This window comes from Mchenga conophoros, linkage group LG22 (assembly GCF_057382185.1).
Source record: "Mchenga conophoros isolate Kocher_MC1m ecotype Shallow Benthic linkage group LG22, M_conophoros_male_GT1.1, whole genome shotgun sequence".
Lineage (NCBI taxonomy): Eukaryota > Metazoa > Chordata > Actinopteri > Cichliformes > Cichlidae > Mchenga > Mchenga conophoros.
In genome coordinates this window covers 21,298,101-21,323,525 of record NC_140546.1, presented here as the reverse complement: position 1 = coordinate 21,323,525, position 25,425 = coordinate 21,298,101, and the positions used below count along the sequence as shown (strand labels likewise).

At 39.0% G+C, this 25,425-nt stretch overlaps 1 protein-coding gene across 1 annotated transcript in view; it reads right to left on the bottom strand.

The window, feature by feature from the left end:
• gabbr2 (gamma-aminobutyric acid (GABA) B receptor, 2) overlaps nucleotides 1-25,425 on the bottom strand; it is a 199,707-nt gene that overhangs the window by 62,826 nt on the left and 111,456 nt on the right. The window contains exons 5-8 of the mRNA XM_085262608.1: nucleotides 24,577-24,642; nucleotides 24,075-24,263; nucleotides 20,538-20,780; nucleotides 8,331-8,391 (exon numbers count right to left, since the gene is read on the bottom strand). Of these exons, the coding sequence (XP_085118734.1) occupies nucleotides 8,331-8,391; nucleotides 20,538-20,780; nucleotides 24,075-24,263; nucleotides 24,577-24,642 (559 nt within the window). The remainder of the gene's footprint in view (nucleotides 1-8,330; nucleotides 8,392-20,537; nucleotides 20,781-24,074; nucleotides 24,264-24,576; nucleotides 24,643-25,425) is intronic.

Here is a 25,425-nt window from a genome sequence, read left to right as displayed (position 1 = left end):
GACTCATTTATGAACAAAAAAAGAGACAAATTATTAGTGCAAGTAGGATATTTTATAGATCTTTGCAGACGTCTGGATGGGTTCTTTAATTATAAGAAGCACCATGCTGGGTTTATAAAATGTTGGACCAAGTGTTTCACATTTGGAGAAAATGAGATAGAGGAACAAATAAAATTCACACATTAATCTGACATAGTGAATAACCCAGCTTTAAGCTCTATCGCTACACACAGTAATACAACCTCAAAGAGAGCTTTGAGCCCCAAGATTTTCCAAGGGCCATTAGTGATTTAACAAAATATCCATAACACTAAATTTTAAGACACTCAGCATGATTACCTACATTTAAAATTCTCAAACGGCAGCTTTCATTTTCACCCTAAAATGGCCAGAAAGTGATCTTATTGTTTTATATAGTTTTAATTCCTTGTGTATTATACGTCAGTGAAACCAGGAGTTTAACGGAAAGCAGATACTGTAGAATCCAGTCAGCAAACAAAGAAATAAAAACCTGACAAATGCAGCAAAAAGCATACTTCAAAGGGTAGTTACGTCTATCTCTTACTTATTTTAGAGCAAACAATAATTATATATTTTTTTATTACACTATCAGGTTGCTGTAGTGTTTTCTGATTACATTCAGGGGATAGCAAACTGCAGTAACCCCACCCCATAAACACCATCAGCCTCTCCGGAGCTGTGCTCAAACAAAGCTATTTCAGAGTTTACAGTTTTTTCTTTTAGAAGCAACGATGAGTCTCTCAGGTGTAATACAGGAGGAAGCGTAACCTTGTCAGACAGACCTGGGTACTCACTCATAAAGATTACTCAGATTACACAAGGGGGACAGAGAGAGGGGACAGATTATCCAGATCTTTTTTTTTCTTTGTAAGTACTACAAACAACCCGCAATTTCTCGTGCTGCAGATGTCAAATCTCTCTGATCCTCGCTGCTATCACTCTTTTGCAGGCCCACTGAACTCTTCCGCAGCAATGCCCTTGAATGGAAAATGACAAACATCACCTACTGCAGCATCACAGGGCTCTTTTCTCTCTCTAAATGACCTCAAGTGACCTGAAGTTTTCCCATCAACCCATCAGCGATTGTTGAAAATGACTATTTGACAATTTTACAGTGCAGTAAATGTGCTTAGGCAATAAGATTTGCATTTCTCAACCCTCTCACAGTGACTCAGGGCCACTGACTAATTTCTCTTGACTGCGTCCTAAACAGCAGAAGGGACTATATATCAGCATTCCTCCTTTCAAAGGCTGCAATGCTATCACAGCATTCTGTCCCCAGAGGAATACGGATGGCTGCAGCAGGATGTTAAATTCAACCTGTCGCTCAGTCTGTGGCCTGACATTTAATTGTCTTTTGTTTGATTAGTCAACATAACACAATTGAAAAGTCAGTGAAAATGTCATTAAAATGTAGAAGTTCGATAATAATAAAAATGAAAATGAATATCAAAATTATTAACACCTGCATAGTTAATATTCTTTCATTTTTATGCTTTTTTCCCCATTACAGCCATATCATTACCGTCCATCTCCTGAGTATAATTGTTCTAATTACCTTGGAGTATGTTAGAATAACAAATTGTTACAATTTAACTTTGAAGAAATCCATAAGAAAGCACTTAAACTTAAACAGTCATCCAGCATTCAGTGTTACAGGTGTTCAAGGTGTCTCAAAAGCTGACGAGGACTCTTTTTATTACACAAAAAAGGCAATGGTTTAAAGTGGGACTACCAAGACACTTCAAGTTCCAGGAGACACCAGCTGGCAAAATCAGTTCAAATTCAGGGAGCAGGTTTTCATGGATGTGAAAGAAAGAAAAATTCTAGATGTTAGAAAACAAGAGATGAGTAGAAACTGAATCACTAAAGATTTGCAGGAGAACCTGCTGAAGGCGGTCTGTACAGACACTCCATTCATGACCAACAGTGCTCAAAAGAAAAACAAATAGCTTGTGTACTTGTGGTGTGAGATCTCTGGTATAAGAATGATATGGACCATAATAATAAGGGGATTATCTCTCCTAGGATTCTTTGAAATATGAGTTAAGAAGAATATAATTGCTTAAGAATAAGCAAGTTTATTATTTAGTGAGTTCATTTCTTAGTACAATACCAAGTATCAGTGCCAAAGATCAGTACCTAAATGTGCCTAAGAGTCCTCCCTTTAACTAGTAAATGCAGAAGCCCCGCCCACCTGAGGTTTAAACCTTCTGTTTGCAAAGAGCAGCCAATCTGAAGACAGCTGGTTTTAATGGAGAAGAGATAAAACAGCTTGTTTCAGACAATGAATGAACTGAGGGGTCGCACCTAGAAATAAATAAAGATTATTATGAACTGTGAATTATGTAAAGAAGTTCAACTAGAGTCCAAGCATCAATAACGAGCTGGCAATTAGCATTAAAGGTTTAAAGGCTGGACAAATTTAAAGCATTTTCGAGTCAGGGCCTCTCTGCTGGAATCTATTGCCTGAAGGTCCAAGATATAACTGGCATGATAACATGATTTTTTAAAAAGCCTTTCTGAAACTTACCCTTAAAAAATGTTCAGTTTAGCATTATGAAAAATACTTTTCCCCCCACTGATGCACCAGCATCATAATCACAGACGATCCTCATGCTGGTTTGAAAATTACAAAATGGAAATTGCCGGTACTCTTTTACTATAACTCTCTCTGCTGATTACCAAGGATCAGACCGCTTTTTATGAACACAGTCTGACCCATTTTTGTAGCAGTGTTTGTAAATGTAATCAAGGTTGTTTGGGCTTGTTTTTGTGTGAGCTTCACTTTAGACTGCCTTTAATCATGTTAACTGTATTTTTGTCATGTCTGATCTGTTAAATTCAAACAGAAAAAAATAGAAAATTCCTGATTCCTTCAAAACACTGGTGATACAGTAGTCTTAAGAGCTATTTTAGTTGAAAGTTATGCTAAAACACTATTACCTGGAGGTACGCTGACAGTAGCAGGTTGTTCTTATTCTAAATTCCCGCAAGACATGATGGAAAAGCAAGAAATTCAGAAATCCAAATGCATCCCCTTACACTGATATGATATGGTGGCTCTGTTGTGGGGGACATTTTCTGGTTTTGTTTAAATCCATTTGTCGCCAATTCAATACAAAGTTTTTCCAAGTGATCACTTTTATCCTGTAACGAAACATTTCTATCCTGGTTCGCTGTAAGGATGAATGTTTTGATCCAAAGTGCTGGAGAGGTCACTAAAAAGTGGGGTAAGAATGAATAAATGATGTGAATCGTACTCTATGACCTCGCAGTCAGATCGAGATTTAAACACATGTGGGAGACTTTGGAGCAACATGTTAGACTTCACTTTTCAAACCACCAAATGAGGGAATATGTTTTGAAGAACAGTCCCTCTAGTATAGTGCAGAAAAAGAAAATAATGGTTCCTTATCTACCATGCATGTAAGTGTGTTGATTCAAAATCTGTACTCAGAAGTACAGCAACTGAGATCAAGACCTCTAGTAGAGAGGGATCTCTTATTCCCATGAGAGAGTGGGAATAAAAGCCGTCGAGGCCCCTGACTAAGAAAGCCTGACAGGGGAAAATGGAGGATCAGAGGAGAAAACAGATGATAGGGTCATGTTGGGGATTGCTCCCTTTTGAAATATTCAAGCTGGGGCTGTCCCTGCATGCCTGGTGTGACAAAAGGGTAACACAGTTACGAACCCTGACAAGTGAGGAAGAGGTGATTGGTGAAGGTTAAGAGGGGTGGAGGAAATACAGTATCATAAGACCAAGAGAAGATAGTGAGAGATGCGAATATAAGGAAATGACTTGATGGAGGAAAGCGGGAGAGACACGGAAAACAAGGTGAGGAACAAGGGTGATAGATAAACACAGAAGGGGTTAGGAATTCTGCATATCAGAAATTTTGAATATGCATAGAAATATGTTGCCAGTCCTGTATTTTTAATGTTGCTATTTGTCATTGTGGTTTGGGGTTTTACTGTACTGCTATGTTATTTAAACTCTTGCTTATATTTTCTAACAAATTGATATGTTCTTACAAACTTATAACTAATCCATTAATAATACAAAGCAGGGGGCACAGATTTGTGGAGGCAGCTATGTCGGCCCACCATCTTGAATACGGTGACCAAGATAGACACCAGTGTTTCACCTAATCACGTTTTATGCATGTGGCTATAAACCAACCCCATACACACCAAAGTAGAGGACAAGGGACTTGTAAGCCAAACTCAAATTTTAATCCACCACCGCACCTTCAGATACAAGATATGAAGGATCATACCTACATTTATCTTCACCAAAGAAGCAAAAATGCAAATGAAAGAGACAAAAAAAGTTTCTCTTTTGGATGACAAAAGCATAATCACAGGCATATTACTATAATTCATTTTACCAGCTTTACTGGTACCATTAGAAAGGTTCCTTTTTGTGACCGAAAACAGATTTCACTTCCTAACAATCCAATTCATAACTACCGTTTTCATAAGAGAAAGTTACAGTTTATAACTCAGAAAACTTTGATCCTTAAATATTTTGTTTGTCGGCGGTCACCGCAGCGAGGATTACTCTCTTGAATTATGGAGCAGTAAGCAAACTGAACTGACTGCGATCTGCAATCTACTGACATTTAGTGGTGAGATTTTACACACTGTACCTTTAAAAGAAAGAAGACAAAAATTATACTGTGTGTACTTTTTTTTTAGTAATGAGTTCACCTTGCTTCTTCACTCTCCCACCCACCAACACACACACACACACACACACACACACACACACACACACACACACACACACACACACACGCACGCACACACACACACACACTTTTTACATTGTAATTACACATTACTGTTAGGGGTATGGACTGTATTACAGAGGATCCTAATATTACTGGGAATCTGCTGTACAAGGAGGGTAAACACTCTCCTCATAAAAATGCAGCATCAATTGTTTCTCAACTCCAAATTCAGATAAATTACATCGTAAATGTTGGGGAAATTAGTTCATAAGTCACAGGCTGTATTATCATATACCACCACTGCTTTTTCAAGGGATATTTTTAACACTATTCGAGTTTTTTTCCAAGTAAGCTGTGATGCCCCAAATGGTTAGACGAATCTTCTGTTCATTTAAAAACACTTTCTTTGTGTTAGTTTTATTAGATGTATTTATTTAATCCTTATTTATAATTGTTTGATGATTTAAGTGAATTTTGCTGTGCTAAGTGAATTTATAGGTGTATAAAAGGCTGACTCCTAGTTACTATGATTTTGAATCAGTTTGATTCCTTGCATGCAGCTCCCAAAGCAGTGTGGTCAATATCACAAAAACTGCTTTGTTACTTTCAGACCCAATTAAACCCAGGTATAGGGCACTTGCACATAACACTTTCCTGCAGTTTTTCCTATAACATACTAGAGATGGACCGATCCGATATTACGTATCAGTATCAGTCCGATACTGATGTAAATTACTGGATCGGATATCGGAGAGAAATAAAAAAAATGTAATCCGATCCATTAAATATCAAAAAAGCACCTCACAAAACTTGCGACACGGCGTAACTCGCCTCATAACCGTAGCACGTTGGAGCAGTGTGCTCACGTGATAGAGCGGTTGTGTGTATTTGTAGCCTCGCTACCAAACCAGCATTTCATCTCCGAGAAAGTTATCCCAGAGAGAAGTAAAGCAAGTGTGTAAGTTCATCTCTGAATGTTTGTAAAGCATTCCAGCGTTAAGCTTAACAACCGATACATGGAGCGACTGCCTCTCTCTCTCCCTCCCTCTCCTGCTGCTACTTCAAATGTTAAACTGATCAATGATCAGCTGATCGGCTTTTCTGTCACGAGTCCGTCTCTCTTCTTTGTTTTTGGCCCACGTTGCACCAGAAAGAGGAAACCAGCGGCTGAACAACAGCAGCACGTTTAAGCTTGATAAGCTGTTGTTAGAATTTATTTAATATTACTTTCTACACCAGGATCTTTTTCTACGTAGCTGACAGCTGGTAACTGTGCAGGGGCGGATCTAGAAAAGTTTAGCCAGGGGGGCCGATAAGGCATGAACGGGGAAAATGGGGCACAAAGACATACTTTTCTTTCTTATTCTCATTTAAAATGTCTAGCTTTTAATAAATAATTACCTGAATCTTACACCCAAAGTTTTAATCAGATGTAAAATGTATAGAAGTCCATTACTGTATATAGTAACTATTAAGTCTAATATATCCTAGTAAGCTATAGTACTTTTTCCTTTGGGAAGGTACCATCTGTGCAGTCTGCAATTCTGTTGAAGAAAGATGTTGAATCCATTTAATTATTCTTGAAAAATAATTTATTTCTGTGCATTTTTTTTCACACTGCATCAAATTAAAGTTGATTACGTCGATTAAGCTTCATGAGGTGGAGGGTGGGGGGTGGTTCCCTATTTTTTTTGCTGAGAGTTTGCAACCCTATTAGTTTGGTTGCTTAATATTTCTGCTAAGTACACTTTAAAATACCAGAATAGGGAGGATAGACTAGGTTTAAGTTTATTAGATTGATCAGTGTTGCTGAACTATGAAATATTTTGGGTGCAGTGTATTTTTTGCATACAGGTATAGCAGAATAGCTTTAGTGTTGTTGTTTATTTAAACTTTAGTATGAACTTATACAAAATGCAGCAAGATATTTAAAAAAAACCGTTTTATTGATTAAAAAACACACTATATCGGATTTATATCGGTATCGGCCGATATCCAAATTTATGATATCGGTATCGGACTTAAAAAAGTGGTATCGTACCATCTCTATTACATACTAACTATACCCTTTTTTAGGACAGCTGTCTGCGCTCAATCACCAACAAAGGCACACAAACCAGAAAGTGCATTCATATACTGCCTTTTATATTTCTTCTGCTGTCAGGGATAGAAACACACACACACAAGGAGTGTGATGCAAACCGCCAGAGGGATCAAGCCCCTCTGCAGTCAGGAAGATAAGATGGTGAGGCAGAGAGGACTGAACAGCGCCATGCAGTGTGCTACATATAGTCTGGGAAGCCTGGGAGCTGGGGATCCCCTGCACCAAGATGCAATCTCTGGGTTATTCTCCCACTCAGCAGGCCCCATTGGCTCAAAACAACCTCAGGATGATGCCATATGAGGACAAAGACTACCGAGGCATGCTTCTCATATACATGTCCGTGCACAAATCCTATAATACCAGAGGAGTAAAGGCCATAGTTAAAGGTTTTGCAATTTATTGTTCATCTTATGTGTCTTATGTGACCACACAGATAGTCCTGTGGAAGCTTTCCACACCAGAAATACAAATGTTCTAAACAATTCATGCCTATTTTTGTGGAAAACAGTTCTTACAGCAAATTTTTCTCTCCAGAAAAATAATAGAAATATGTGAACAAAGCATCTAACTTCCAACGTGGAAATATTCTCAGCCTCTCTTTCTTCTGAATAGGTGTCTGCTGCAGCTATAGACAATGGTATGAACAATGGCAGCCTTTTAATTGGAACCAGATGGCTGTGATAATACAGCAAAACAACTTCAGTTCTTATTGAACAGAGATGTGAGTAATTCGCATTCAACAAATGATAGCAATATACTTCTAGAGTCTGGAGTCATGTTACGAATAAGTGTGGATGGCTACAGGAGGGTGTGACACAGGAAATGTAGTGAGCGTTAAATATAAATCAATTTGTTCTGTATTTTTCTCATATAACACATATTGTGTTGTGAAATTTTAAATGATTAAATACTTAATTGCTATGCTAGTAGCATTGAAATAAGGTTCTAAAAGTGTTTTCTTCTCTGTCACCAACACATCCATGCCTGTGGAGGGAATCGAGCGATGGAACCACAAAAGCAGCAAAAAGTGGGCCACTTGCACTTATTTAGTATTTATTTATTTATTGTCATTGTCAGAGAACAATGAAATTGCATTTGGGGCTTCCGTACAACCCGTATACCGAGCCACCCTCACTGCTTCACACCAAGAAGGCTACTTTTGTCAACATCCTGGTCAGCCTGGGCTCTTTTCTGTGTGGAGTTTGCAGGCTCTCGACCTGCTTGCATAAGTTTCCTCTAGTCGAAAAAATATACGTGCATTTCTAAATTGGCTGTATGAGTGGATGTGACAGTGTGTTTTTGTCTCTCGTTCTCCCTCTCTATGTGGCCCTGTGACAGGTCCCCTTTCCAAAGTGTACTCTTCCCTTTTGGCCTGTGTCAGCTATGATAGGCTCCACACACTCCAGGAGCCTAATTTATAGTAAAAAAAACAAAACAAAAAAAGAGACAGGTGGTGATATCACACATACCTTGAAACTGGTTGAATTTTATTGTGCCCATTCTCTCTCCATTACGAAACATGACTTGGCCCTGGAAAAAAAAGGAAACACAAGAAGAAGAATATAACATCATTAATTTAACTCAAATCATTCCATAACCATTTTAAATTGTTAAAACATACTCCGCTGATGAAGATCTTGCAGCCTAAGGTATAAATTGAACTAAGCAGTAAAAAAAAAGGGGGAAAAAATAGAAGCTTACTTCAACTAAATTTATGCACAGTGCTTTCCTGATACTGGAGTGTTGACAGGAAAAGTCTCGGCTCCTGCACTCTGCATCTCATTTGATTAGAACTGGCCAAAATTGATCTGTTTATAGAAGTAAACAAAATTATCCTTCAGCCAATTCATTTACTAATATCTTTGGAACGAGATTGGGTCAGCACAGCAGAATGATTTAACTGTGTTTACTCACTTAGCAGTGGTGCAAATCTGAGCTCAGAGAGCAGTTTAAAACACGATTCTTTAAGTGCATCTCATCTGTGGCTAAGAAAAAAAAGCTGTTGTAGCTGTTCGTGACCGAAATGCATTTTTGTCAAGGTGTGCTTTTACTGGTCGAACAACCACCTGACAATAGCTAAAAATAACAATGGAAACTTTCTGATTTCATCTTCAAAGGAATAAAATAAGCAGTTTCAGGCCAGGGAGTGTCTGGCAAATTTAGACAGGATGGAGCAAAATTCAACTTTTGGCAGTATCATAAGACATATTCAAACCAATTGTGTCTTTGTGACTTCCACCTTATTTTCCCTTTTTTCTTCTTCTATATTCTTCTTCCCACTCCATCCTTTCTTTATCTCTGTCTCCCTCTTGATGCATCAACACTGTTCAATTAATTCAGCCCACCATCTGCTTACAGAGGTCCTTAATTACGCATTTAACTGGGTTTTATATTAGTTAGTTAGTTAGATAGATAGGTAGATAGATAGATAGATAGATAGATAGATAGATAGATAGATAGATAGATAGATAGATAGATAGATAGATAGATAGATAGATAGATAGATAGATAGATAGATAGATAGATAGATAGATAGATAGATAGATTTAAAAAAGAGCTGAGGGGAATGTGGGGGACGGAAGCCTGAGCCAATTTTGCCTCAAAAAGATGGAAAGCTTTGAAGTAGCTGTGCAAGATCCCACCCCTCTGTTTGAATCCGAGTCTTTGTGTGGCATCTTTGATGTTTGCAGGAGTGTGTATGCACATCCATGCATGTCTATGTGTATGCACTTAAAATGATGCCACATCATGCCTATGTGCATGCATGTGCCCACCCGATAACGCATGCATGTCTGAGATACTCCTGGGACACCGTCTCCAGCGCTACTTTTACCTTGGCAATGTAAAACAGATCCTCTGCTAATTTTACACCACAGTGTCAATCTGACTTGTCAAGGCTAACAAGTTCCTTTTGTCACACACAGCACTTTTCTACAATATGCTACGCAATTATTTTTGAAGCCTAAGGAGGATCGTACAGCGTAATGCAGTTCAGCTCATTAGGCATTACACTGAGATAACTGTGGTGTGTAAACAGGGTCAGACAATGTGAGTTGAAAACAGGGGAACTTGACTTGAACCCATAATGACTCTAAGTGTATGCATCCAGGTTTCTAGAGTAGCTGCATGCTGCACATGCTCTCACTCAACATTAGCATAACCACCATAATTGCCCTTCATATCAGCAAAAGTGGAGCTATCACAAACCTCAGTGAAATGGTGTGTAGTTGTTTTTAACAGCCCCCAAGTTGTCGCCTCTAAAGTGTATGCAATGTCTCAAGAATATGCAGAGAATTCCAAATGTTTAGAGGAACAAAGACTTTGATCATCTTAATTGGTAATACAGTAAATGTCTGCGCTATAAAGACTGCATTATGAACTTATTGTTCGGGTCTTTCTACAACGTATCATGATAATATGAAGTTTTGGCAACCTCACTAGACTGTATTGACTCAGCCAGGTATTTTTAGGCTAGTACTGAAAGGAAATTCAGTGCTGTGCCACAGTGGTGGCTGATGGAGCAATCACTGTGTCCAGACATGTATGTGTGTGTGAAAAAAGTCTTTCTGAGGTGAGATGGTGGAGGCGGCCATGTATCACTTTGTCTGTTGAGTTGAGAATACTGTCAGTGACAGGAGTGCTGGGGTCAAATGAGATGTCAGTCTGTGTGCTGCAGGTGTAACATCCTGTGAGAATTCGAGGTTTGAGGTGGGAATGCACACACACACACACACACACACACACACACACACACACACACACACACACACACACACACACACACACACACACATTAAAAGTGGCAAAACAAATACACGTAACCCCCCCGTGCTGTCTCTTCTGAGTATTTGTGTTTGAGGTGACTGTCAAGCCTCAAGCTGTGCTACTCACCATTACTAGGAAACACACTGATACCAACTCTATGACCACTGACCACATAAAAAAAGAGCAACAGACCTAAACCCACAGACATGTCAACCACCAATCACAATCTGCTGCGACTTCCCTCCCACATGAATTCCAGTGTCCATCATTCCTTGGTTCTTGCAGCTATCTGCACTCTATGCTCTGGAGGTCTCTCCCAGCTAATGTCAGCCGTCTTCTCCAAATCAATACTATGGAGCCTTCGATGATCACTCTCCTGCTGCTGCGGTTGACTCTGCTACTGATTCAGCAGAAGGACTGAGATCACGCACAGAACAGTTTAGTCCCTCGAGACGAGTGTGTACATACAGCGCAGAATCGTGACAGCAGGAAAAACACAAGGCTCAAGCCAGGTATTATCCTATAGGATCAAGCACACACGTGCATACATAGAATTTAAACAGGGAGAATTTGCCTTTTCACCAGTGCTTGCACATGGATTAATTCTTTTTGTAAACCTGGCACAAGTCACTGCAATTCACAACAAAATTAAGCGAGTTGTGTAACAGCTGCTTCCTTCTTAAATCAGAATTTGAAAATAACATAAAAAGAAGCATGCAGTGAAGAATTGCCTCCCTAAGTCGTTGTCATGTGTGGGTGGAGGTTTCTATATGCTACGTGTGTGCTACATACAGGGCGCACTTTGATCTAATTTCATGTAATCCGTTAAAAGAAAAGCCATAATTGTTGACGGATGCGTTTAATTATTCTGCAAAGCCACTTTTTTTTTTACGCTGTTTACTATATGCACAATATTCCCGCTCACAGTTGTAAACTTCCGGCGATTGTTGTTGGTATTATAAAATTAATTTTACTAGCAAAAGAAGCATCTATGTGCAAGGACATCAACAAAATGAGACCATGTAGATTAATTGTATCTACCCTCACAAAGATAGCTGCTAAATCGCTGCCTCGTAATGGCAAACTCGAACTCTCGGGGTCATAGGATTCACTGACAGAGTCAGACGTGATGGCTCGCTTAAGTCAAAAGTTATTAAATATTGAATATTTAAACAGTATGCTGAATTTAGATGTAATGTACAATAACTTTGTTCCTGTATTTCAATTCAAATTTGTCATCTTTTACTACTTTAAGAAGAAAAAAAACTCAGAAATTTGAATTCCTTTTACAATTTTCTCCTTTTATGTTTATCAATACATTTACTAAAGTAAAGAATGTAAAGTAGATGCTCCACAGGGAACAGGTACATGCAGGATCAATATAAATCGATATACATTTGAATGGGGAGATAGGGTTGCTAGTCTACTCAAACAGCATCAGGACCTCATCTTCGTTCGTGTGCTTGGAATAAAAAGAGAGTGAAATGTTACGTGGCCATTGATATTCCCGCTTTGCTTTGCTTCCCTGAGTCTCTCGGGAAAGCCTCAATGTCAGCCTGCTCCTGATCAGCAGGCCGGACTAGGTCTGCACTGAGAGAGATGAGAGCAGAGGGATGAGAAATAATAAATTGCATATAGTCCTACAACACACATACCCCCTGGGACATCAGTCACAAAGGAGCCTCACAATAATAAGGAGCCTGTGCTGAATTTCACTGAGGCTATTTTCTCTTCTTTTATTTCTTTCTTTAGCGTTCTCTCAGCAACTATACTGTCCTGTGAATCTTTAATCTGGACTTTATTGATGTTTATGAGCAAAATTACTAACTAATGCACCTCTGCAATTTCCAACATAGTCCATTCTTTTTTAATCCTCAGTTGCAGTTTAACCCAGTTATGAATATGATATAATAGGAGTAATGTGCTGCTGAGTGAGGCCCTGCATGCCTACCGGCTGTCTAGGCTGAGAGCAGTGTGGCATCCTCTAATAATTGAGTGGCCTTTACAAGGGAACAGGAGATATCCTGTAACAGCTCAATAGGAAGCAAGCGCGAGCACACTCACGCATCCGAGCACACACATACGGTATACACGCTGCTTGCAGCTAGCATAGCCACCAGGATCAATCCTGAATGCAGTGGAGTGTTTCTGCAGCACCAAATGACATCACTTTAGGAGAAACAAGGAGAACGATCATAGCAGTGTTGTATTACCTCTGTGCGCTGCTCTGACATTCCACACAGTTTATGCGCATGATAACTTCTACGTTTGGCTCAGTTTTCCAGTCACAGTTGAAGTTTTTAATACTATCAGAAAGAATAATATGATTTTATTGTGTAAGCCATCACATGCCAAACAGCCCATCTACTTATCTTCTACCTACTTCACAGGTATAACTTATAAGTATCAATATCGTAACACATTTTTAGAACATGAGCACAACAAAGTTATAAGAGGTCGGAAATATGAAGGAACCTAGTCAAATCTCAACCTAGTGAATCTGTGGCCAAACAGAGTGATGATCAGTGTCAATGGAAAATTGTATTTAGTAGTCAGTATAATCTTTTAGTGATATAAGTTTGCATATGGTAGAATACTGCATGTAGTTATTTGTATTAGGAAATATTCAACCATGTATACTTAGAGGCATATAATTAATTGTGTGTGATCACTAACAGGCTACAGGCTTGGGGTGCACCCCAGGAATGCACCCCCACGTCCTGGGAGCACGAGAGAGCTTGTACCTGGTTTTATTGTTTTATGGCAGGATTAACGTAGTTACGTTTGTTTTAGTCTAAGTGCTCTTTGTTTAGATGAACTGCAGGTAGGGCTGCTCGATTATGGCAAAAATGATAATCACGATTATTTTCACTGAAATTGAGATCACGATTATTTGACGATATTTATTTAACCCTTTAAGACCTACTATAGAACCAAGTCCACCAGAGCTTATATTATTTTTTTACATGCTGTAGTGCCATTTGTGGGAGCATTTCAAGTTGCTATACATCAATACAACTGTTATAGCCCATATTTTAATAATATGTATGCATTAAGTGCATAGTAATTACATAAATTGCAAAAAAGTGCAATAAACTACAAAAAAAATTGAAAATCGCTTTTGTTTTGTTTACATATATTTCTACTTGGAGAAATTTAAGAGGTTTATCCCTCAAAACTTTAAATACAATAAAGTTGCAAAAAATAGTTTACAACAACAGGAAATTTATTTTGAGTGTCTTCATAGTTTTATTTTGGAGATACAGCAATTTTTATATACTGCAGGAAAAACAAAAAACAATCCTATGATGCAAATTTGCAAAGAAAACAGCAGGTGCATCATTTCACTGTGGGAAGTGTTACGAACAGCTGATAGGAACGGCAAAGCGTGTTTCTGGAATATTATGTTTTTGTTCATGCAAGCGCTTTTTATGCAATTTTTGCAAAGCTATATGTGGAACGAAACCGTGACCGAGGACAAGCTGATGGCATCAGATGTAAGTACAACTCCTCCGGTTTCATATGCAAAACAAATTATTGCGCTGGCTTACACGGTTCAGGTTCTACAGGGATTTAACAATAGTTACGCAAAACGGAGCGTGCTGCTCTGACCGGCTTTAAAGGGTTAACAATGACTTTAAAATAATAATATAAAATGGTGTGCAACACCACTGAAGTTTTTTTTTTTTTAACTCTCTTTTCAACCAACGGCAGTCACTCTCCAAATAACTTCTGCTTAGCTTTCCGAGCTTCCCTCGGGTCCTCTTAATCAGCGGTCTCCACCCTTTTTTGCGCCACGGACCGGTTTATGCCCGACAATATTTTCACGGACCGGCCTTTAAGGTGTCGCGGATAAATGAGGGAGGGGCTAATAATCGGCTCAGTCATTTTTAATGATCGTTGAAAGCCCAGATCGTAATCGTGATTAAAATTCGATTAATTGAGCAGCCCTAACTGCAGGACTTCCTCACCGTGTTATCTAGGGTGAACCATTTAGGGTGAGAGGGAGGCTACCCTCTTCCTGACCAAGGATGTTTGACCCTTTGATCAGCAGTAACACACACACACACACACACACACACACACACACACACACACACACACACTGAAGTATAAATAAAGACCGGGGCAGTTTCTTAGTGCGAGTCTCTCAGTAGGGAGCTGCCCTTGCTAGCAAGAACTCTGTGTGTTTCTCTTCTCTGAGTCTTTACTGAAGAAGCGTTTTAGAATATTTTCCCTAACATTATTTGGTCCTTCGTAGCCGGAGCAGAAAATATCAGAATTGTTATCTGTGACTCTGTTCCAAGATCCAGCACTGATTCCTGACGCCGTGGGGAGCCAGCACCGAAGCCTGTGCACAGCCCTCTTGGACGAGGAGAGAGCCCCAGGACATTAAATTCGGGTCTGGGCCGGTGTTATAATCTGGTCCACGGCGGTGGGATTCAGTCCAATGATCTGAATCACCAGTGGGACGTCAGGGGTGAGAAACACTATTTTGGTATATAAGACGGCCGCAAAAGTTTAAAGAAATGTGATTAAAAAAAGGGGGGTTTAAGTTCGCCAAAAGACCTGTGTTTTGACCAGTTTTAGAGGTAGCTGAAATTATCTCGTGACAAATTAGGTTTAAGTTCGCCAAAAGGAACTGTGTTTTGACCAGTTTTAGAGGTAGCTGAAATTATCTCGTGACAAATTAGGTTTAAGTTTGGCAAAAGGAACTATGTTTCGACCAGTTTTAGAGGTAGCTGAAATTATCTCGTGACAAATTAGCGCGCAAATGTTTATGTGTGTGTATGTGTCTGGAAGTAAGTTGATTTTACAGCACAATACGCTGCTGAACTACTTCCATTTTTGTTTTCTTTGCTGAGGCTCACGTGCTGGTGACAGGAGAACGGTTGAGTTTGGGGCTTGTTGGGTTGCACCTGCGCTCACATCACATCACAAAATAAAATGTATAAAATAACAAATAAAATAACATATGATAAAATAACGTGTTAAATGGGTGGAAATCCCTAGATCAATGTTTAAATTAACACTCACGCATTGACTCTGTCGGCTATGTTTTGCCATGCATGCTCCCTTTCTTTTGCAGCTGAGGCTGTGTTACTTTTTTTCTGCAAAATTTGCATGTTATCGGCATATACTGCCATCAGAATTTCGGCCTCAAGCGCTGTAAAATACATTGACCGCGCCTTCTTTCCCTCCGTCTCCATGGTGACTCGCTTAATCTGTGCTCCACTAATCAGGGCTTTATGTATCCTCGTGCGCGCGCTTAATTTGGGGTTAAAGCAACTCCGCGTTGACTGAACTACTTGTTATCAGCCTTTCTGAAACCGAATATTCCGAGTTGGACAGTCCGGGGTTACTCAACCCTGAGTATCGTTTTTCATTCTGAGTTTTCTAAACCGGCTTCCTGAAATAGGGCCCTGCTCTTGTTCATCTCTGTTCTGTCCTCATTCTCCTCTCTCTGCCTCTCTGCTCCTCTCTCTCCCTCTTTGTGCTGACAATCATCAAATATACAGTTGAAACCAGATAATTACACACTCTTCAGATCAAAACACAAACACTTTTTTAATTGTAACATCAAATCAGACTAAATGTTTATTTTTTTAGATTGATAAATATAAAAAACATATTTGTTAACTTTAAGAGTAAAGAGAGAAACTATCTGTATTTCTTAATTGTAAATGGCACCAAATTGTATTCAAAATTGAGCCACACTTATGGAGCTCCACAGTTCTTTTCCTGGTGTTTTGGTTGACATCTCTTGATTTTCCCATTTCAAAGAAACAGGCTCTGTGTTTTGCCTTATATGCATCCACAGCTGTGCCACCAATTTACTCACATGGACTCTGCTGACCTATCACAAGCTTCTTCAGGTCAGAATGGAATCGTCTGGAGTTTTCTTATTAATTAACAATAAACTTAGTGTACATGTACTCCTAAATTTGATGAAAGTGATAAAAAATAGACAGCTCTGTCTCTCTTTATTCTGACATTTAACTAATTCAAAAGATATTTCAATATTTATTTATCCAAAACAAGTTTACTCTAAATTGATGTTGCACAGTAAAAAAATGTTTTTGTGTTTTCCATAAAGTGTATGTAAATATCTGGTTTAAACTGTGAATATACTGCTGTGTATTGAAGTTCCTCTTGTTTTGCATAGAAAAATACTGAACAACATACAAAGCATAATATATAAAATACTACCAGAGTTTTTTTCTTTGAAAGAAGCCCCTTATGTCCATTCTTGTATATCAGTGCATTACTGAAACCGGTTTATTTAGCCGTGGAGGGAAACAACTGAAAATATGAAATAAACACACATGTAAGCTAAGACTCTCTAAAGCAGGGGTGTCAAACTCAAATACACAGTGGGCCAAAATTCAAAACTAGAACAAGGTCGCAGGCTAAAATTAATATTTATTGAAAAATATTTAGTATTTAGTATTTATTTATTTATTGTCATTGTCAAGAACAATGAAATTGCGTTTGGGGCTTCCATACAACCCCAAAAAAAGAAGAAAATAATAAATACCCCTTAAAACCCAAGTGTACATATTTAACCCAGTGTGACTCCAATGCAATAAGACAATCCTTAGCAATAATGTTCGTAGAAATTCAGACAAAGACCTGAGAAACATGACAAAATACAACAATGCAACCCATTCAATATTATTGTACTGTGAGATATGATATCAGATATGATAGTTATCTATTTAAGAAAGAGGGGGGGGGGGGCAGGAGGGGGAAGAGAATAAAGATATGATGCACCAATGCAGACCAGTTCATTGCTATTAAGAAGTTGGATATGGTTATTGTCCGTGAGAGGGGGGCAGAGAGTTCAGGAGCCTCACAGCCTGTGGATACAGGCTGTTGGCCAGTCTGGATGTTCTGGCCTGTATAGACCTGTACCTTCTCCCTGAGGGCAGCAGATGGAAAAGGTGGCGCGCAGGGTGATGTTGGTCCCGCAGGATACTGTGCACCCTCCTCAGACAGCGAGTGGGGAAGATATTACTGATCTCTGGCAGACTTGTTCCAATAATTCTGCCAGCTTCTTTCACCACCCGCTGGAGTGCTTGCTGATCGGCCTTGGTGCAGCTGGGGAACCACACTAGAAATCCATACGTCAGAACGCTGCTGATGGCACAGTTGTAGAAGTTCAACATCAGAGATCTGGGAATGTGTGTGCTCCGCAGTCTCCTCAGGTAGTAGAGGCGCTGTTGGGCCTTCCGTACAACTGAGGTGATATGGTTGCCCCAGGACAGGTCCTCGGTCACAGTTACCCCCAAGAATTTAAAACTGCTCACCCTCTCCACCGCCTCACTGCCAATGAAGAGAGGCAGATGGTTGTTATGGCCCCTCTTCCGGAAATCTACAATGATCTCCTTGGTCTTTTTGGTGTTTAAGACCAAGTTATTGTCGTGGCACCATGACTCTAGTTGTTGCACCTCTGTCCTATAGTTTGTCTCATCATTGTTGGATATAAGTCCAAGCACTGTAGTGTCATCTGCAAACTTAACAATGAGATTGGACGCGCAGGAGGAAATACAGTCATGGGTGAAGAGAGTGTATAGCAGAGGGCTCAGAACACACCCCTGAGGGGCACCGGTGTTGACCACAAGGGTGGAAGAGGTGTTCTTACCCACTCTGACACTCTGTCTACGGTTAGTGAGGAAGTCCACAATCCAGTTGCACAGAGAGGAGTTAAGTCCCAGTTGGTGGAGTTTGGGACGGAGTTTGTATGGCCGGATGGTATTAAAAGCCGAGCTGTAGTCTACAAAGAGGAGCCGTGCATAGGTGTTCCTGTGTTCCAAGTGCTTCAGTAATGTGTGCAGCACTGTGGCGATCGCATCCTCGGTTGACCGGCTCTCCCTGTATGCAAACTGGTGCAAGTCCAGGGATGGTGGAAAAGCAGCTCTGATGTGTTTAATGACCAGTCTCTCCAGGCATTTGGCGGGAATGGGGGTGAGTGCCACAGGTCTGAAATCGTTCAGACATGTGACATTTGACTGTTTTGGGATGGGAACGATGGTTGCTGCTTTGAAACAGGATGGTACCAGTGAACAGGACAACGAGGTGTTATATATAGAGGTGAAGACGTCCGCCAGGTCCGCAGCACAGTCTTTTAGCACCCGACCCAGCACTGGGTGAACCATCTAGGGTGAGGGGGAGGCTACCCTCTTCCTGACCAAGGATGTTTGACCCTTTGATCAGCAGTAACACACACACACACACACACACACACACACACACACACACACACACACACACACACACACACACACTGAAGTATAAATAAAGACCGGGGCAGTTTCTTAGTGCGAGTCTCAGTCTGGAGGCTGCCCTTGCTAGCAAGAAGTTCTGTGTGTTTCTCTTCTCTGAGTCTTTACTGAAGAAGTGTTTTAGAATATTTTCCCTAACAATCAGTCATTCCTATAACTGTTTTTTTATTGTAACATACAGTTGCTGTAATTAGTTTACTGTATTGTGTGACCATTAGAGGAAAGGTATTCGTTTCCTAATAATGCTTGCAGATGTAAATGCTCTATTTCTTAAAATAACAAATACACAGTAAATACAACACTCACTTTGATTAAATCACTCTGTCAAATGTAGCCATACATATACATATGTTTGTTATAAAGAAGTATCAGAGTCCACTGGCACTCTGGCAAGTTGAAGATGTGACATTGTAGAGTAGTGATTAAGGATTGAATCATAAAAGCCTAGAAATCGGCTGGTAAACAAAAGTCACGAGGAAAACATGTGTATTCCCTAACCGGTTGGTGAGTAGTTGCTGGAAGTTGAGGCCAATCACTGAGAAATGAGTTGCCTAAGCCCCAGTCACGACCATCTAACAACGTCAGGTAGTTAGGGAAAAATGTGCATCCCCCAACAGGCTGGCAAAAACCTTGTTTCGGTTGCTTTGATCACCAACAGATTTTCACAGCCATCTGCAGTTTGCATTGAAGACACCGACGTGTCTGCAAATACTCATCAGCTCCTCTCTGAGCGGCAGTGAAACTGAAAATTGCGACACAAACTGGAGACAGAGGTCATATGCCTGCAGAGTAAAAGTCACACCTTTTGAAAGGTGTTGGCTGCAGTGCTGAAGCACAGCTTTTAATTTGAAAGGGAACATTCTTTATTTCCAGTTTGTGTAGCACCTTTTCGAGATTTATCACCACTTAGCTTGTAGTCAGACAAGTTGGCATTTTCCATGCAAAGTATGGGTGACCATGACGATCTGCTGGCTACTAAAATAGTCAAAAGGAAGTTTCTGGTGCAGCACCCTCTTTGCACATGATTTCACCATCAAACTGCAGAAACCACTCACCAGCCTGTCAGGGAATACACATTTCTTTCCTTACGACCAGTTGATGTATCACATCAGATATGCCAAGCAATACGTATGTAGGTAATGTGAGAAACAGCTATAAAGTTACACTTTATGAAAGCAGTTTATCCATTTTGGTTCCTATTACTAATTTATTAATGCAAAAATGCAATTTTCACAAATTAATTCAATGTTTTGGAGGGTTTGCTGAGTGGGAAATATATCTTTAAGAATGTTATGTGAAAGTTACCAAAGCAACTGAGAAAAACTGAAAACTTTCAGAAACCTTTGGTCTTTTTTGGACTGGGATGTTGTCTGTACATGCACTTTATACATAAAAGTTTTTCTACTTGTCCACTGGTCTTAACCAGTATTAGGGAGAACTTTTTGCCTACACACAGTGCATTGAATTTCGGTGTCTTTCTGTTTGTCAGTTTGTCTGATGGTGCTAGCTTCACCATATGAAAGTGAGTCAAGTAAAAGAAATCAATTTCACCTCTACACATGTCAGACTATCACTGCTATGTGCTATAGATTCACAAACTAAACAACAGCCCGCTTCCTAACTTACCGTAACACCAAAGAAGTTGGTTTCATTCATGACGTCCAGCACCATTTTTCCTACTTCACGGTCGTCCACGGTGAAGTTGTGGTACATGTTTTGCCGTTGTTTTATCCGCAGCAGTTCCATCGCTCTCGTCAACGTTTTGGCAATGACCCAGATCCCATCGTAAGCGAAACCATGAAACTTGCTTGCCTCCACGCCTTTCTGCTGAAGTTCTCTGCTATACTCCCTCTCGTACTCCTTAGGGGTCTGGAAGGAGGGTAAGAGAGAGGACATTAAACAGAGAAAGTGTCCTTCTCCTAACTTTATAGGATTTTATTTCTTTTCTGTGGAAAAACACTGTTCTGTTAATTCAAACTCATTGGAACAGTTGTAGTGTGGCCCAAAGTAAATGATTCATTTGCCACAAATAACGATACAAAATTAATTGGAAATAAGAGCACTTTGGATCCCACGATTCATTTAGGCTAAGCTCTCTAGTTTAAAAACATGCATCAGGGATGTCTTTCTGAAATTAAGCGCTGTCTCCAAAGAGTCTTCAAAACACTATTACAGGACTACTTTAAAGTAGAGTTGCAACGATTTGTCAGCATAATCGATAACATCGACTATAAAAATTAAACGATGCGGAATTTTATTGTTAAGCGTCATATACTAATATTTGGGTTTTTTAAAATTTGTTTTTGTAACTGCAATAAACTACAGGAAGCTATGGGGGCAGTATCACTTATATCGTCGGCCAAAACTGCACTCAGTAGTGATGGGATTTCCGGCTCTTTTTATAGAACCGGCTCTTTTGTTTTGGCTCACTAAAAAGAACCGGATCTTCCGGCTCCGAACCGGCTCTTCAGGTTGTTTTGTTGCTTTAATTAATTTATTATTAACCATAATATACAATTATGCACAAAAGGAATTACTAATGTAAAAAAAAGCGGTTTTATTTAAATATGTTCATATATAAATATATGCGGTGGCCCCTAGAGACAAAGCACGTACAAACTCCAAAAAGCACGTACAAACTCCAAAACACATTCCTAGAGTTAACTGAACTTCCAAAACAGAGCTACCTAGATCACTTAAATTACACAATTGAAAGTATATGTGTATGGTTTGTGTATTTATACACAAGCACTCATATATATATATTCAAATAATTAAAAAAAAAAAAGTTCATTTACCTGTTACTACCAAATCAGGTCGTTGGTACTTGCTGGCTTGTGTAGCCACTAGGTAACAAAAGCTCAACACTGCGCCTAGCATCTTGGAGCACCTCTGTTGTGTTTTGTACATGTTTTGGAGTTTTTACGTGTTTTGAAGTTTGTACGTGCTTTGTCTCTAGGGGCCACCGTAAATATACTTTTATTTACCCACTCCACATAAAATGTAATGAATAAATCATATAATACAAAAACCAGCTATTCACATTTCAACTTTTAACTATTTAAATTTTCAGCTTTTTCCTTTTAAACAAATTTAAAGTGAAACAACACAAAACACTGCAAACCACAACACAATTAAATATGAATTACAATATGAAAACCAAAAGAAGATGCACATTCTCTGTCATATGGGCCTGCATGAATAAACTTTCTGAATCCTTTATCATCCACAACTAGATTACTATACCTTTCTAATGTGACGTTGTTCTCCCTGGCTCTCTTTTATGGAACGCCAGGACTGCCATAATGAATTAATTAAATACACCATTAAATAATTAATTAAATGTGTCAATAATTAATTAAAATTGGAATTAATTAATTAAATAAATAGTTATGACACATGTAATTAATTAATTATTGACACATTTAATTAATTATTTATGTATTTCACATTTTAATTAATTATTGACACATTTAATTAATTAATTATTGACACATTTAATTAATTATTTATGTATTTCACATTTTAATTAATTATTGACACATTTAATTAATTATTGCCACATTTAATTAATTATTTAATGGTGTATTTAATTAATTCATTATGGCAGTCCTGGCGTTCCACACTCTTTCTCTCTCTCCCTCCTATTCTGTTCCTGCGCTACTGCGTGTGTAACTACCGCCCCTCCCCCTTCTGCCCAGCGCAAAGCACAAGGCTTGCATGCGGAGTGAAGCGGAAGAAGTGCGAGAGAGGGTTAGAGAAAGAAAAAAAACAACCCATGGCTTGGTGTTGTGCCAAAAAGTGATTGTCTGCCAAAAACTGATTTCCAGTGTTTCTGTGTATTTTTTATGTGTAATATCTTTACGTATGTTCGTAAATAGACTTCGGTGAACAGGGGATACAAAGGGGTTACATAAAGAATTAAAAAATTATCTGTTTTTTAAGTATCTTTACAACTTGTACTTACATTATAACCAATCCGGTCCTTTATCCCCACTTAAAATATTTTTACAGAACTATTGTAATATTTGCTGCCATTTCTGCTGTCCTGTTGGGCAACTTACTCTTACAAAATACATTTTTAATGTTAATGAGATTTTTTTTTACTGCATAAATAAAGGTTATATAAAAGTCGCTGCCAAAAACTGATTGCGGCTTGTATCTTGCTACACGAATGTTGTTTGTGGCTCAAGATGACTTTATGTCATCCATAAGGGATGCATTTGACATATGTTTAACATATTATAGCCCAACAAGTTACTTATAGCACTTTAAATATGAGCAATCGCTTTTTGGCAAATACCGGAAATCAGTTTTTGGCAGACAATCACTTTTTGGCACAACACCGGCTCACGTCGTTCACGTCAAAGACCTGGCTCTAAGAGCCATTTCGTTCGCGAGCGACACATCACTAGCACTCAGTACTAAAGAGGGAGAATATGGCACCCATGGCAAAACAGGAGGATGAAAAAAATATGGAAACAAAGATTTTTAAAAATGTCAAAGCATTTCACAGAAAGTTAAATGCAGACTGTGGAAAGCTGAGCTTTGCTTTCACTACAGCACTACTGCAGTGCACGAGCATTTAAAAAGCTGGCACCCTGGAGCTCTGACGTCAAATTCCATCTAACATTATCAATAATTAATTATTTATATAATTAGTTAAATAGTTTAATTGGCATTGAACACTACGCCATCTGAGAAGCTGTAAGTAACAGTCATTTCTAATGTTTATTTAATTTTTATTCTGACCATCCTGAGAAATATTAAAAATAGCTTTGATTATCTTCAAATTTATATGTTTACTGGGTCATTATTTTAATGTACTGAGGGACGAGACAACAGGTTGATATTCACAGGTGGGCAGACTTGAGCAGGTGACGTAATGGAGCCTAGAACAGGAGGTTTGCCCACAGGAAGTGGAGATAAGAGTTATAAAAAATATGCGTTGACTAATCAATGAAAAATTTGTTACAGCCCTACTTTAACGAACTACAATCAAACTTTATTTAAAAAAAATTAAACTTGACTTAAAAAACTTCCCTAAGCTTTATGAATGAAGACCTTCAGACAAAAATTATTCTATTTACCTCACGTTTTTAAGTATACAGTATAAAATTACCTTCTGCACATCAGAGTGTAGTTGAGATGTATGTCACTCACCCTGCCAGAGATGCCCTTGATTTGCCGAGCGCTGAGTGGCTCAAAGTCCACGCTAATGTATCCCTCCATGGCAGTGAGAAGCTTCTTGGTGGTGCAGTTGGTGTTGTTGGCCTGTTCCCACCAGTTGCCCTGATACCAGCCAGGGATAATCCACTGATATTTACTCCCAAACATGTTCAGGTTATACGCCTGGTTTGGGCACAATAATCAGAGGTTGGAGCAATGGAAAATCAGAGAGATTCAGATTAACAACTAATCTTGTTGTTCTTAAAAGAAAGGAAAATGACACTTTGAAATCCAACCATCTAAAGTCCAAATTCTGTGCATCTAATGATATATTTAATTACTCCTTATTGAAACAGGATTTAAAAAAGCATGTCAGCTTTGTTCATAATTATGACACAATGCATTTTACTAATAGCGCCAACTGTGTATAAGACAATTTCTATCATTTAAAATAAAATGCCAAGACAACAGAAGGCAACATCATAAAGAAACTTACACAGCAGAAGACTCTGGAGGCCAGGTTCTCATCAAACTGGCCAATGATGATCCTCACATCATTGTCCTAAAAAAAATACGTATTTACTTAAATGGAAACATTTAACTTTATTCAAACAGAGAAAGAAATCAGGATTATGCTGCACTACAATCTTATTATACAATCTCAATTTACAATCCTAATGTAATCGTGCAAGCTTTTTATTGTGATCTTTTGACTCCCTGGCTTTAATGGTGAAAAGCTGTCACAGCTGTCTTTTGGTGAAACTACATGGGTCTATATGCTATGGGATCAGTTTTGCTGTGTGTGAGTCTACCATAACTCCAAACAGTTAACAAACACACAGAATCAGAGATGTTGTATTTACTTTACTGTACATACTCATTACTATGTGTAATCCTCTAATCTGTACCTAGAAGGGATGTGGGACCTGAGGCACAAACCAGTTGTTGAGAGGCTAAGGCATTACCAAATTGCGAAGTCCTTCTATTAGAACGGAGACAATGTCAGCAGGCAGAACTGCTTGCAAACCAGGCTGAACTTGCTTGAGTATTCGAGGCACATGGCCTGGTAATTGTCTCTGTAAATAATTCAGAGTCCCCGGGTGGAAATTCAGCATGTTTCATGGTGGGGAAAAAAGATCAGGCTCTGCCATTTAGTGAGCACAGACATATGTGTAGTCCTAAACACAAGCACAGACCTACATGCAATCACACTGTGTGTCCACAGACAGTAGAACTAAACTAAACTCACCACTAAAAATACACACACATAAAATTGTCCCAAACCTAACCAAATAATATTGATATAGGTTAACTCAGTGTATATAACTTGTACAAAAACACAATT